This window comes from Pieris napi, chromosome 13, assembly GCF_905475465.1.
Source record: "Pieris napi chromosome 13, ilPieNapi1.2, whole genome shotgun sequence".
Lineage (NCBI taxonomy): Eukaryota > Metazoa > Arthropoda > Insecta > Lepidoptera > Pieridae > Pieris > Pieris napi.
The window spans coordinates 5,662,242-5,674,701 of NC_062246.1; the positions used below are offsets into that span (position 1 = coordinate 5,662,242).

The following is a 12,460-nucleotide window of genomic DNA, read 5'->3' on the forward strand; positions in this document are numbered from 1 at the left end:
GCATTAATCAAGGGAGTGGGAGAAAGTTTGCGCATCTTGGACACAAACGTCCTGCCGCCGCGCACCAACGCCCGCTGCTAAGTGATACCTAAACATCGCTTCTGCGCAGGCAAGGACATTTGTTCAAGATGTTTGCCGGTATATGTACACTGCGTAACAAAATTGCGGCGAAACCTTTCGCATTCAGGCCAGAACAAGCCATTAGGGGTGTTAAGGGGTCGACACGGGCTACACTCTTAATAAAATATGTGGCTACATCATTGCCGCTTATCCTGAAAATACAAAATCATTTTAATGCAGCACATGGCTGAAAAATGTATATCAAGGTAATGGTGCGCTTACACGAGGGCAATAATTGCTCGGCGATACGAATGGACCGATCTGGAGCAATTAATGGAGCGATTTCAATAAATTCAATAAATGTCAATAAATTATTTCGGCGATATTGCTTCTAATTGCTCCAGATATTTCATATCGCTCAATGTCGCAGATACGAATTGACGAATATCCAATGGACTTGGAAATTCCTAGCAATTTTTGTATATGTCTCATTCGCACTTGTTTGTTTTGCGGCTTGCCGTCTTGCTTCCGCGGGGACAGCGAGAGGTCTAAATAATAATTATTTCTAATTAATTTATTCAAAAGTAATTCAAAGTATGATCGTGACATTCTAGTAAAGTTTTTGAATAATATATTATCTAATTCTTGAAAAAAAAAAAACAATTAAATTAAAGAAAAATTAAAAAATCATAAATTAAAAATTTAATTAATTAATTATTTTTTTCTTTAATTGTTTAATTTTATTTTTACAATGAAAATTGCGGCCTCTTTGCCAAAAACGATCGCACCCAGATTTGACGCACCAGACGCCTTTTCCTTTTCTTTATTTTTTGTTTTTGATTAATAATAAAAAAAGCGCTACAAGTGGCCGCAGCAAGAAGAATGTCGTCCATAGCGAGCGAATACTGAAATGCTCGTGTATGACAGTATTGCCTAGTTGATGAAGTTGTGCCATATCGCTCAATATTGTATTGCGCAGTATTGATGCTTGTTGCCGTTGTCGTAAATTGCTTGATGTAGTCGTGACGTCATAATTGACGAGTATTGACTGGAATTGAGCAATTTTAATTGCCCGTGTAAGCGCACCTTAATATTTCTGCAACAGTATATGGCTCATTATTTTGTCTTAATACACGGCTCGGCTAGTAGAGTCCTTTTCATGAAAGAATTCCCCCAGACGCGGTGCTGCAATCGCATGACGTAATGTTGCCATTTATGAGTAAAAAATTTCCGTATTTTATTTACATTTCGCAGATGTATAGGTCTACCAGAATCTGATGGCAAAATTTTTTTTTTAAAAATTAGCGATTTTCATATGGCAATAAAAGAAAAATTTCATGTGTCAACTGAAATTTCTAGGAATTGTTTTTGGTTTGGCTTCAAATTTCCTTTAAAAAGTGATGAAAATGTCGAAGAAACCTCTTCGATCGCAAGCAAGACATATTGTTTTCAATGTTTATCAAAGAATAATTGATCAACAAGATGCAGAACATACACAATCATCGATATTGAGCCATGTGCAAGCGTTGACTGGTTAGTAGGAATGACACGTCTTGATACTTTGGTTTATGGGATTTTTCGTGTGTATTATATTATGTACTTATACTAAACTTTGGTTTATTTCAGGGGTTTCTTATACTACAAATAAACTTGGATAGTTTTGATTTAGAATTGATCAGAAACAAGATAAATGAGTTTTACACTGTTTCTTTCTCTCAAATAGGGATGAATAGCGAAAATCTTGTGAACATGTAATAAAAATTGAAAATCAGTTCATAGAACAAGATCGGTTAATTGAGATGCAGGAGGAAAGGTTTAATATACATACTACGTTGAAGACTTTTTTTATGGATGTGCAGTATTTGGAACCATTTTCAAGTTCTTAATTAATTAATAAACTCATGAACAGAGTAATTGGAGTTTTCATCTAAATTTCAAACCCCACATTCGCCACATTTTCAAAAATTATCATTATATAAATTTTTATATATTTTGCATGTATCACACACAGAATCAGCCGCTATAAGGAAAAAAAAGTATCAAAACGTTTTACTCCAATTTCCCCAGTATTGCTAGCGTCAATTTCTTTTTTCCCTTTTTGCCATCAGATCCTGGTAGACCTATAATTTATCAAATGATTCTATTTTCTGCATACTTCTGGCAACTCTAAAAAGTACCTTGTCTCTAGAGCCAAGTTTCAATAAATAATTATTATTTATAAGTTATACAAAAATTTAAAAATGCCTACTCAAGCCATATATAAATGTATATAGTTCTATGCCGGATCCATTTTCAACTATTTACGCACCAATTTAAAGCTATTTTACTGTTTTGTAAATTTTATTTATATCATATACTCTGTAATAATTCTGTAATCAAATGTACATTCTGTATTAAAAGTAATCTGTACGCTAAGCTTGAAGTTTGAAGCTTGAAGTTACTTTGTAAACTTGATTTTGAGATTTTGTGTTGATTTTACAAATCAGTAATCACCAATGTGTCTGGTAGAAAGTAGTAAAAAAGAGAAATATAATCAGTATAACTCAGCATTCATATTGTTTCCAAAAATTGTATCAAGGGTTTTACCGTTGAATTCCACCGTCCACGAGAATTTGTATCCAATGCTTCTGGAAAATGACAGCTGTATTGTTTACAACCTCATTGTTATGTGTGAATTTTGTGCTTGCTGAATATGGCCTATCCCAATGCCGGCAATGATGTATGTTCGAGTAATTATAACGATTTCGTAAATGAAATAGTTGATGATTTGTCTGTAGTTCCTTTAGAAAAAGATAGTTTCGGTAAGTTTACTGTTAAGCAACTAAAAGGTTCACGCAAACTTATAAAAATCACACGATAATATCATAAAACCTGGAAGAAATATTACTATAAGTTATATCTGATATTTTAAATGCTATTGCCTGGTTTGAGCTTTTTAATTATAATCATCATTTAAAATTTTAACACACTTCTATTTTTGTTAGAATATCTTGCCTTATATACATTTTTCTAGTTATGCTGGAATATTTACCTTTTAGCGATATGTGAGTTGTGTGGTAGAGTTGGTAGAAGGAATCAGTTCTACCCAAAAAACAACAAATTTTGTTCTTTTCGATGTCATGCCAGTAGCACAAGGAAGAAGTGCTGTAATTGGAGATTTAAGCTAATGGAAGGGGCAGAACATATGGCTGGCATGATACCCTTGGAACCTTTGCCTCAACTGCAGCATTGGCAGGCTACATATAGTGACTTACAGGTAAAACATAAAACCACAAACTCTAATACTTTAATGATATCATAGTAATGAATTTACTGTTTTCAATCATTATATGTGTAAATGATGTTAGAACCATGTTAAATTTATAGGTACTTCATACTTGGGTGATTTGACTTATTTTAACTATTAAAATTTTATTTTGAAACACTACTACATACTACAAATATCTAATTTTGATATTTTTCCTTAGGCTGGACCAATTAAGCAGTCAGCTGCTGTTCTAGCGAATAGTTATGAATGGAAAGATGAACTATTTGGCTGTGACTTCCTTGCAGCCCCTGTCAGTTTATTCAAACATGCTCCACTTCATGAAATGTGGGATAATACATTTGAGGGCATGAAGGTGGAGGTAAAAAATACAGATGTAGAAAACTATTCAGAAAAATTAAATGACTTCTTTTGGGTTGCAACTGTGTTAAAGGTTGGTAATTTGTGATTATTTAAATTACTATTAATAGAATTCCATAGTTTAATCGAGACAAATGGCTTAAATAGACTTGGTCCCTTTAGACTATGGTTCATTGTCTATATAATATGTTATAATTGCTTTGTTTTGGTCCATTCTTTATGTTTAAGTAATGAGATATTTTGTGTAGTTTTGCACTTCTAGCAATCACCTATTGAATTTTTTGAAGAGATTGCTTGAAAATTATAAGGCCACCCTTGCGCTTCTTATTTTACAAATATTTTAATTGTAGTGTATTTCCTGCAACAAACTGTAAAAAAGAATTTAATTGTGTAGGGCATTAGTATAACATTAATATATATACATTAGTAAATATTGTCTAATCTCTAGTTTGTTTTTTAATTAGTTAAACATTCATGTTACACTTAATTTGCATATGCATATTATCTTGTTCATTTACCTATAATATATATTATTATCATAATCTAGAAGAATTAGAATTTAATTTTGTCCATGCAGTACTTAATAGGCTAACTAATTATTTTCAACTAACCATACAAAACGTTTTTCTTTTGAATAATTATATGTATTTATTTATAATTATATTATTTTCTGTCTTACCTATATAGAACTGAATCTCAATGCCTGCATTTTAAACCAGTCTTAGATGAAATGAAACCAAAAATCTAGTTTGAAGTGTAACAGTCAAATATTTGTTATTAACAATGTAAACTAATCTATAAAATAATATTACCTTTACAGGTCAAAGGGTATATGGGACTACTTAGGTATGAAGGCTTTGGCAGCGATGATACAAAAGACTTCTGGGTGAATTTGTGCTGTTCTGAAGTACATCCTGTTGGATGGTGTGCAACACGAGGGAAACCTCTCATACCTCCCCGGAGTATAGAGGATAAATACACCGATTGGAAGAAGTAAGTGTCTTATTTGATGTGGGTGATTTCTTTAGGCAGCATTCTGGATATAAATTTGAACAAAAAGTAAGATAACCTTATTAAATTCAGTTTTTGAAGTATCAAGATCCTTTCAAAAACTGTTTCTAGGTAAATAAAATTAATTTTATTAAAAATTATCATTTACCAATATGTATAGTTTCATACATTTTAAGTTTTCAGTTACAAACCATAACCTATATTATTTTTGTTTCAAGGTTTCTAGTGAAGCAATTGACTGGCGCAAGAACTTTGCCTGCTAATTTCTATACCAAGTTAAATGATAGTCTTGTGTCCAGATTCAGTATTGGCTCTATTATGGAAGTTGTGGATAAAAATAGAATTTCTCAAGTAAAGGTAGGATCATATATTATGTTGTTTTTGTTTATGGTCTGAAAATTTTCCCTTTAATAAACTTTTGTATCTGAATTCTGACTAAAGGCCCATTTACATGATGCCATTTTCTTGCCTGTAGCATACAATTATGTCGACGCAATAAATGAGTTGCATGGTCTAAACAAAACGTAACATTCTTGATCAATGGGAAAAGTTTCCTTTCAAAACTATCATTGATGTAAACAGCACGTACAATAATTTCTTACGCAATTCTTGTACGCAATTACCTCTTCATTTGCAAACATGAGTACAGTGATTGAGGGTGTGTTAACACGTTCACTGCGCCATCATTTTTAAAGAACTTTCAGCTGGTGCTTTGGAGACCTAAAAGATCTCGTAACAAGCCTATCCCTTGGTGCGTATGAGACCTTATCAGTCTCCTAAAAATACACTTTTGAAAATAATTTATATCTTCCAAAAAAACAATGACATATATTTTGAAGTTTTTGTGGGTGAAAGATAGCTAATTGCTTTATATTTTGCTAGGTTCGCACGCAGTTACGACACTAGAATAAACTACAAATACCAAAAAAAAATTAGATATCGATTGTATCTCGTACCGCAACCGAAGATAGTTCAATATGTGTAGTAAGTAGTGATGGGAATAAAATAATATCTCAGTTATCGATTCTAAAAGTTTTATTAATTATGCAAAGTGTTTTTCATTAAAACATGGTAAGCTCATTGATTGCTTGCACATTACGCGCAAATGGTAACAATTCGTTTAGTTTTTTAGAAGCGTCAGTGCTGTTTAACTGCGTGTGCTCCAACGAAAAAGGTTAATCGTTAAATATTTCATAATCAGAATCACTGTCATTATTAGTCAATGGGGGGCAAATTTGAACATTTTCCAAAACAAATATTTTACTGGACGATGCAGCAGTATAATCCGGCGGTGATTTTCACCAATAAAATAGATTTTTTACACTTTTTTCTTTTAAAATCACTCATTGTTTATCAAAAATAATCAACACGCTGGTATATACGCGAGTGTTATTTCCAAAACGTGCGTCTACGAGGCGTACGATTTCACGAGTACCGACATATCTCCTAACGCAAGGAGCTAAAACAATTACAGTACTGTGCGTTAGGTACCTAATCCATCTCTAATTTATTTTTTAATGTCCTTGAAATTAGCTTTAAGTAGGAAGCAAATAGGTATGTATATTTGTCCTGCTCATCCTTAAAGAACTTTACAAGTTAGATCCTCCCGCAAGGAGTGAAAAAACACGATTATGTTCAAGGCACAATATAAAAGTCCTGCAAGAGATCAGCCCTGCGATTCTGTAACTCACTTTTCGAACTCACACAGCGGTTTTCGCATCGGCGGTCGCTCTCAAATCAGTCGTGAAGCAGTCATTTTATGATTTGGCATTCTGAAAAGGTGGGAGCTTGTAGTTTATTGTTTATCAGAATGCCAAATCATAAAATGACTGCTTCACGACTGATTTGAGAGCGACCGCCGATGCGAAAACCGCTGTGTGAGTTCGAAAAGTGAGTTACAGAATCGCAGGGCTGATAGATCTCGTAATGCAACGAACGTGTTAAATTAAATTAATTTAAATTTTTTATTTTGTTTGTTATTTCCTTCGGTCCGAAACCGTCAACTACAAATTCCTGTGAACGAAAGCATTACGTACATTGGTTCTTATAATTTACATTGTCGGTATCCCATAAACACTCATGACTGCGATAAATCTCAAAGAACTTTATTAATTCAGTTCGAATTTAAACACCTTTTTACTCATATACCTCTCTGTTAAATGGTTCTAATCTTTTAAAAATACTGAGCTCTGGTGGTGAGGGTCTATTTTAAAAAACAACAATTTATGTTTATAAAGAGCCAAAGATATTACACTATCCGCGTCTAGAATAGAAGTACTAAAAACAAAAAACAGAAACTATCTTTTTATATAAAATTCAAACAGGTATTCTTTATATTCTAAACTAAAACTTTTTCTTTACATGTGACAAGTGTTGCCTGCCTTTATTACATTAATATTTACATATTCAAACTCCAACACTCTTCTAAAATATTTAAGACTTGAATGAAAAATTTGTCAATGCAAATACGTGCAATACTTGCACGAAAGCGCCATTAAATGGTATACGCACGTACAAGCCTGTGTTTAGACAAGTCTAAACTTGAAAGCAATAATCTCCTTAAAATAGTTGCATTGGTGTAAACAAAAGGCATGTGCAATTATTTCCTTGTCAATACTTGAATACAATAATTGCATTCAAGTTTTCAAGTGTAAACAGTTGCATACAATTCTTGAACGGCAATTATTGCGCTTCATTTATTGCATTCAATTATTGCTCTGGTATGTACAAGAAAATGGCATCATGTAAATGGGCCTTAAGTCCTGTAATACATTTCTATGGTATATATTTTTAAATGTATATTAATGACAACTTTTTTGTTGAACCTGAATCATTAATAAATAAATAATATATACTTCTTTGGCATTATTAATAATGCATACGGATAGTTAACCTCAATTGTATTGAAGCACTAAGGAAGGTCGATGAGCACAGTTTTTTCACAAATATTTTCTAATATTAATTGGTATTGATTTAAATATTCAATTTAAATCACTTCTGATTATAATTCAGACGCACATATAAAATTCACACTTGTATAATGAAATCACGTGTTTTAAATGTAAAAACTCAAAGCATGTGGATAAATATTATAAATATAAATACACAGTGAACAGAGGCGGTGTGCGTGCCAACATGCGCCACTAACTTCATTCTGTTAATTTTGTGTCACGGTGCGCGCTCATCGTAAAATTTCACTCTCATCAATTTTTCATAACGCGCCTAAAGAAGTATAACTTCAATATATTTGTGTAGTATATGTTAATATGTTCCAGCCGAATGTATATTTAAAAGAAATTATGTAATGTGATGAATGTGAAAAGGCAAACAGACAAGGTTGTTGAGGGAATGTTAATATTCAACAATATTTAAGTATTTTTTCAATATTGTATATTCTAGCTTAAGTAAAATTGTATCTTGTCTGAATAAAGGCTTATATTATTATTATGTAATGTGATATCAAACTTCAATTCTTATTCCAGGTAGCAAGTGTATGTGAAATAATTGGTAAACGCTTGCATGTTAAATACTATGACAGTTCTCCCGAAGATAACGGTTTTTGGTGCCACGAAGACTCCCCATTAATACACCCTGTCGGGTGGGCCTTCCGAGTTGGTCATCCATTAGACGCCCCTCAGAACTATTGCCAACGGGTAGCAGCTGGTCGACTGCTACCCAACGATACAACAGCTGAGATGTTCTACAAATATCCAACGAATGAACCACCGCTGTTCTTAGAAGGAATGAAGTTAGAAGCGATAGATCCGTTGAATTTGTCTGCAGTATGTGCGGCCACTGTTATGAGGATTTTGAACGAAGGTTACATGATGATAAGGATTGACTATTACCCGGCTGATGCAACCGGTGCTGATTGGTTTTGCTATCACCAACGGTCACCGTGTATATTCCCTGTTGGATTTTCACTCGCAAATAATATCCCTTTGGTACCGCCTATTGGGTGAGTTGTATGGAAAGTTTTTTACATTTTAACTTATATTTTCTTTAGCATTGTATAATTAATAAAAAAATCAGTGGCGCTACCAACCTCTTTAGGTCTTAGGGAGGTTCATTGGTATTACGTAACGAATTTGGAAGGGGGGGTCGTTTTGTAAAACGTTACGATGCGGGGCGGGAATTGATCGACTTTCCAGTACTTTACACTGGTAACTTTTAGGTATAAAGATTCACTAGGTAGTCACGAAACGTTTTACTATACTTGGGTATAGAAAAACGTTACGGTGCGTTACATAATTTCCAAAAATTGCGTGACGTTATACTTGAACGCTCCCTTAGCCTCAGATTTCTGAATCTGTTTTATGATCATTTTTAAATCTAATAGGCAAGTAGGCGATCAGTCTCCAGTGCCTGACACACGTCGTCGACTTTTTGAGTCTAAGATATGTCGGTTTACTCATGATGTTTTCCTTCACCGTTCGTGCAAATGTTAAATGCGCACATAGAAACTCCATTGGTGCACAGCGGTGATCGAACCTACGACCTCTGGTATGAGAGTCGCACGCTAAAGCCATTCAAAAGTTAAATTTGTCCAATGAATAATAAAATATCAGTTAAGAAAATCTAGGTTTTAGGAGAAATGTAAACTTAAACCTTGTTTATTATAAAAATTTGTTATTGTTCGTGACAATTTCATCTTAACTATTCTTAAGACATAATAAAGTTTATAATCACATTTAAAAAGCTTTCAATTGTGTTGTGTAAATGATTATAAAAAATTGTGGTATCCAAAGATATTTTAATTCAAAATGTATTTTCTTTTTAACCTAAATTTATACCATTATTTTAAAAGCGATAATACAATATTAAATAAAAAACCTTGCAGATTTAAAGTGGAGGAGTTCACCTGGGAGGATTACCTATCAACGAGCGGCGCGCGCGCAGCAAGTCGCACAGTATTCGCGGCGAGAGGTCACGTGGTGTCACACGGCTTCGTTGCCGGCATGAGGCTGGAGTGCGCTGATCTCATGGACCCACGGCTGGTCTGCGTCGCCACCGTGGCAAGGGTCGTGGCTGACTTGTTGAAGGTATTTTAATGGCAAATTTTGTTCGCAACTAAAGCTTAAAGTAAATTTATAAAGTTTTTGTGATTGCCCCATGGGACAGAATATATAAAAAACACCAGAACTACAACCTTTTTAGGTCCGGACCTAGACCTAGGCTTAGGCCTCAGATTTCTGTGTCTGATTCATGATCATTTCTCGATCTAATAGGCAAGTGTGTGTGCCAGGAGGCACAGCAGTGGCTGACGCACGCAGTTGACTTTTTGGGTCTAAGACATTTCGTTTTCCTCACAATGTTTTCTTTCGCTGTTCGAGCGAATGTTAAATGCGCCCATGGATAGAAAGTCCATTGCTGTTTAGGGAGCGTTCAAGTATTACGTAACGAACTTAGGAGGGGGGGTCCTTTTGTAAAACGTTACGATGCGGGGCGGGGATTGAATTACGCGTAACTTTCACGGTCACGAAACGTTTTTCTATACTTGGTTACTGTATTGTACGTGGGTACATGAGGGGGGGGGGGGGGGTGTCGTCAATATTCTCCAAAAAATGCGCGACGTAATACTTGAACGCTCCCTTATACAGACAGAATATATCCCATTTTATCATCGCGCCTTTTCGAATATTATTTTGTTGGAAATTAAGAAACTTTAATTTTATTTAAGAATCTATGTATTTAAGATTTTTTAAAGTAATTAATTTTGTTATAAGTATTTTATTATTATTGTAATAAATGTCGTCGCTGAGGTGGCAAAGAAATAGTGACCAATTTATGTTCCACCGTCACATAAATAGGTACACTTCGACGGTTGGGGCGGGGAATATGATCAGTGGCTATGGGCGCACAGTACGGACGTCTACCCCGTGGGCTGGTGCAGAGCCGTCGGACATCGCCTTGAGGGACCGCAGCAGCCTCCACCGAGAGCTAGGAAAGTACACCCTAAACCAGCGAGACGACGGCGGAAACAAGGTAATGATATGAATGTTTTAAGATATATAACCTATTATATTTTAGATAATCAGCCGGGAGGCAAGAAGAAAAAAATATTTGCCTACAAAACGTGAGTTAAGTATCGTGTTCGTTGCCATGGTAACGATGTTTTCATTATGGTATTTTTATTATGGTAACTTATTCTACTAAGACCAAGTAGGTTTCGCATTTTTTTGGGATACTTTATTTTTTTCTTAAGGAAGTAGTCCTTATTTTACGCGATTTATTGTATGGCGATGATGTCACGTGATTATTGAACTTGACTAATATGAAAAACAATTGTTTTACTTTTATTTGTATCAGCTTATTGAGTAATAACTGATTTTCAGTAACCAAAGTCGCTCCTCAACCGCCAAACACAACGGAAGACAGCTCTCAGAACTCCGATATGGGCGATAATAAAAGCGGCTCAGATCTCGCAGACACGAAGAGCTCATCACCGACCAGTGCATCAGAAGCCTCCCACGAACGTGTAGAATTGACCCCCGTGAAAATGGATGTTGACAGTGATATTAAAGTAGAGCAAAAAATACCAAAACTGGAAGAACTTAGCCAAGAGGATTTGGTGAGTTTCACGTAGAAATAACTTTCTCGAGAACCTTCTAAACAAATTTAATATATGTTAAAAGCTTATAGCGCCAAAAGGGTTTTTCGCCAAGTGTGATCTAAAATAAAGCCACGGAGTCGCTTTTTAATTGATATTCCTATTGCTAATATTGAACAATTATAATTAACAAATTATATTAAGACAAAAAATTGGAATCCTAGAATGACAATTCCATAGATTTATGTTGTTGTAAAAAATAAACAAACACATATATACGCTAAAATAATGTTCGTATTAAAATGAAATTCACTAGTCTTAATTCAATTATTATATTCATCATAGTAAGATTAGCAACACGTTTTAAACTAATAATTAAATTAATCAAGGAAAACAATACTGAGCCAAGAAATGCGAAACTATATTAATAATTTTCCTCTTCTACAGGTTAAAGTCCCAATCGAAACTCCCAAAACAGAAGACATAGCGGATTTAAAAATGGAAGTTGCCTCCGTTCCTGTAAAAAGTCCGGGAGTACCAGAAAATGCTGATGACAAAATCATTCCCAGATTAGTGAACACATCAGTACCATTGGACATACTGAATTCAGTAGACCCGGAAAACTGGAGTACCGCTGACGTTGCAAAATTCCTAACCGTCAACGATTGTCAACCCTATTGTGTCAATTTTAGCCAAATAAATGGACCAATGATGCTGCAACTGTCAAAGGATGAAATCATAGAATTGCTTGAAATGAAAGTCGGTCCATCTCTTAAAATATTCGACTTGATTCAGCAGCTTAAGTGTAAAATTAAGCAACCTCAATGCAGACTTATGGGCGGCTTTAAATAGAAAGATAGAGAATTAATAGCTGTGTATAAGGCGTGGTCAAATATACTAGAGCAGGGCAGACATCGGATCAGAATGAAATAATAACTAAGGGAGTAAGTATTACGTAACGAATTTTGAGAGGGGGGGGGTCCTCTTGTAAAACGTTACAATGCGGGGCGGGGATTAAATTACGCGTTATTTTAATATTATTTTCGACTTTCCAGTACTTTACACCACATAATGGTAACTTTTAGGTATAAAGAGTCACTGGGTGGTCACGAAACGTTTACTATTGGGTACAGAAAAACGTTACGGCGCGTTACATGGGGGGGGGGGGGGCGGAGGGGTCAATAATCTCCAAAAATTGCATGACGTAATACTTG

At 34.7% G+C, this 12,460-nt stretch overlaps 1 protein-coding gene and 1 long non-coding RNA gene across 4 annotated transcripts; both read left to right on the forward strand.

Annotated features, from left to right (window-relative positions):
• Window positions 1-1,154: 1,154 nt before the first annotated feature.
• LOC125055632 lies at window positions 1,155-1,974 on the forward strand. The gene is made up of 2 exons (XR_007117936.1): window positions 1,155-1,593; window positions 1,687-1,974. It is a non-coding gene; the product is annotated as an uncharacterized LOC125055632 (long non-coding RNA).
• Window positions 1,975-2,473: 499 nt separating this feature from the next.
• LOC125055366 (polycomb protein Sfmbt) lies at window positions 2,474-12,218 on the forward strand. 3 transcript variants are annotated; one of them, XM_047657798.1, is made up of 10 exons: window positions 2,474-2,779; window positions 3,074-3,316; window positions 3,528-3,758; window positions 4,506-4,678; window positions 4,915-5,053; window positions 8,179-8,654; window positions 9,537-9,738; window positions 10,507-10,681; window positions 11,032-11,267; window positions 11,694-12,218. In XM_047657798.1, the coding sequence occupies exons 1-10, from the start codon at window positions 2,753-2,755 to the stop codon at window positions 12,096-12,098; spliced, it is 2,307 nt and encodes a 768-aa protein (XP_047513754.1). In that variant the 5' UTR covers window positions 2,474-2,752; the 3' UTR covers window positions 12,099-12,218. The 3 variants fall into 3 exon arrangements, with proteins under 3 accessions (XP_047513754.1, XP_047513753.1, XP_047513755.1); XM_047657797.1 differs by having other exon boundaries at window positions 2,475-2,861; window positions 3,099-3,316; XM_047657799.1 differs by having other exon boundaries at window positions 2,745-2,861.
• Window positions 12,219-12,460: the final 242 nt, after the last annotated feature.

Excerpts from the sequence above, each read along its gene's own strand:
- LOC125055366 (XM_047657797.1), top strand. The coding sequence starts at position 2,753 with ATGGCCTATCCCAATGCCGGCAATGATGTATGTTCGAGTAATTATAAC. Across the intron at positions 3,759-4,505 it reads GGGTTGCAACTGTGTTAAAG|GTCAAAGGGTATATGGGACT; the intron begins GTTGGTAATTTG and ends TTACCTTTACAG. Across the intron at positions 4,679-4,914 it reads AAATACACCGATTGGAAGAA|GTTTCTAGTGAAGCAATTGA; the intron begins GTAAGTGTCTTA and ends TTTTGTTTCAAG.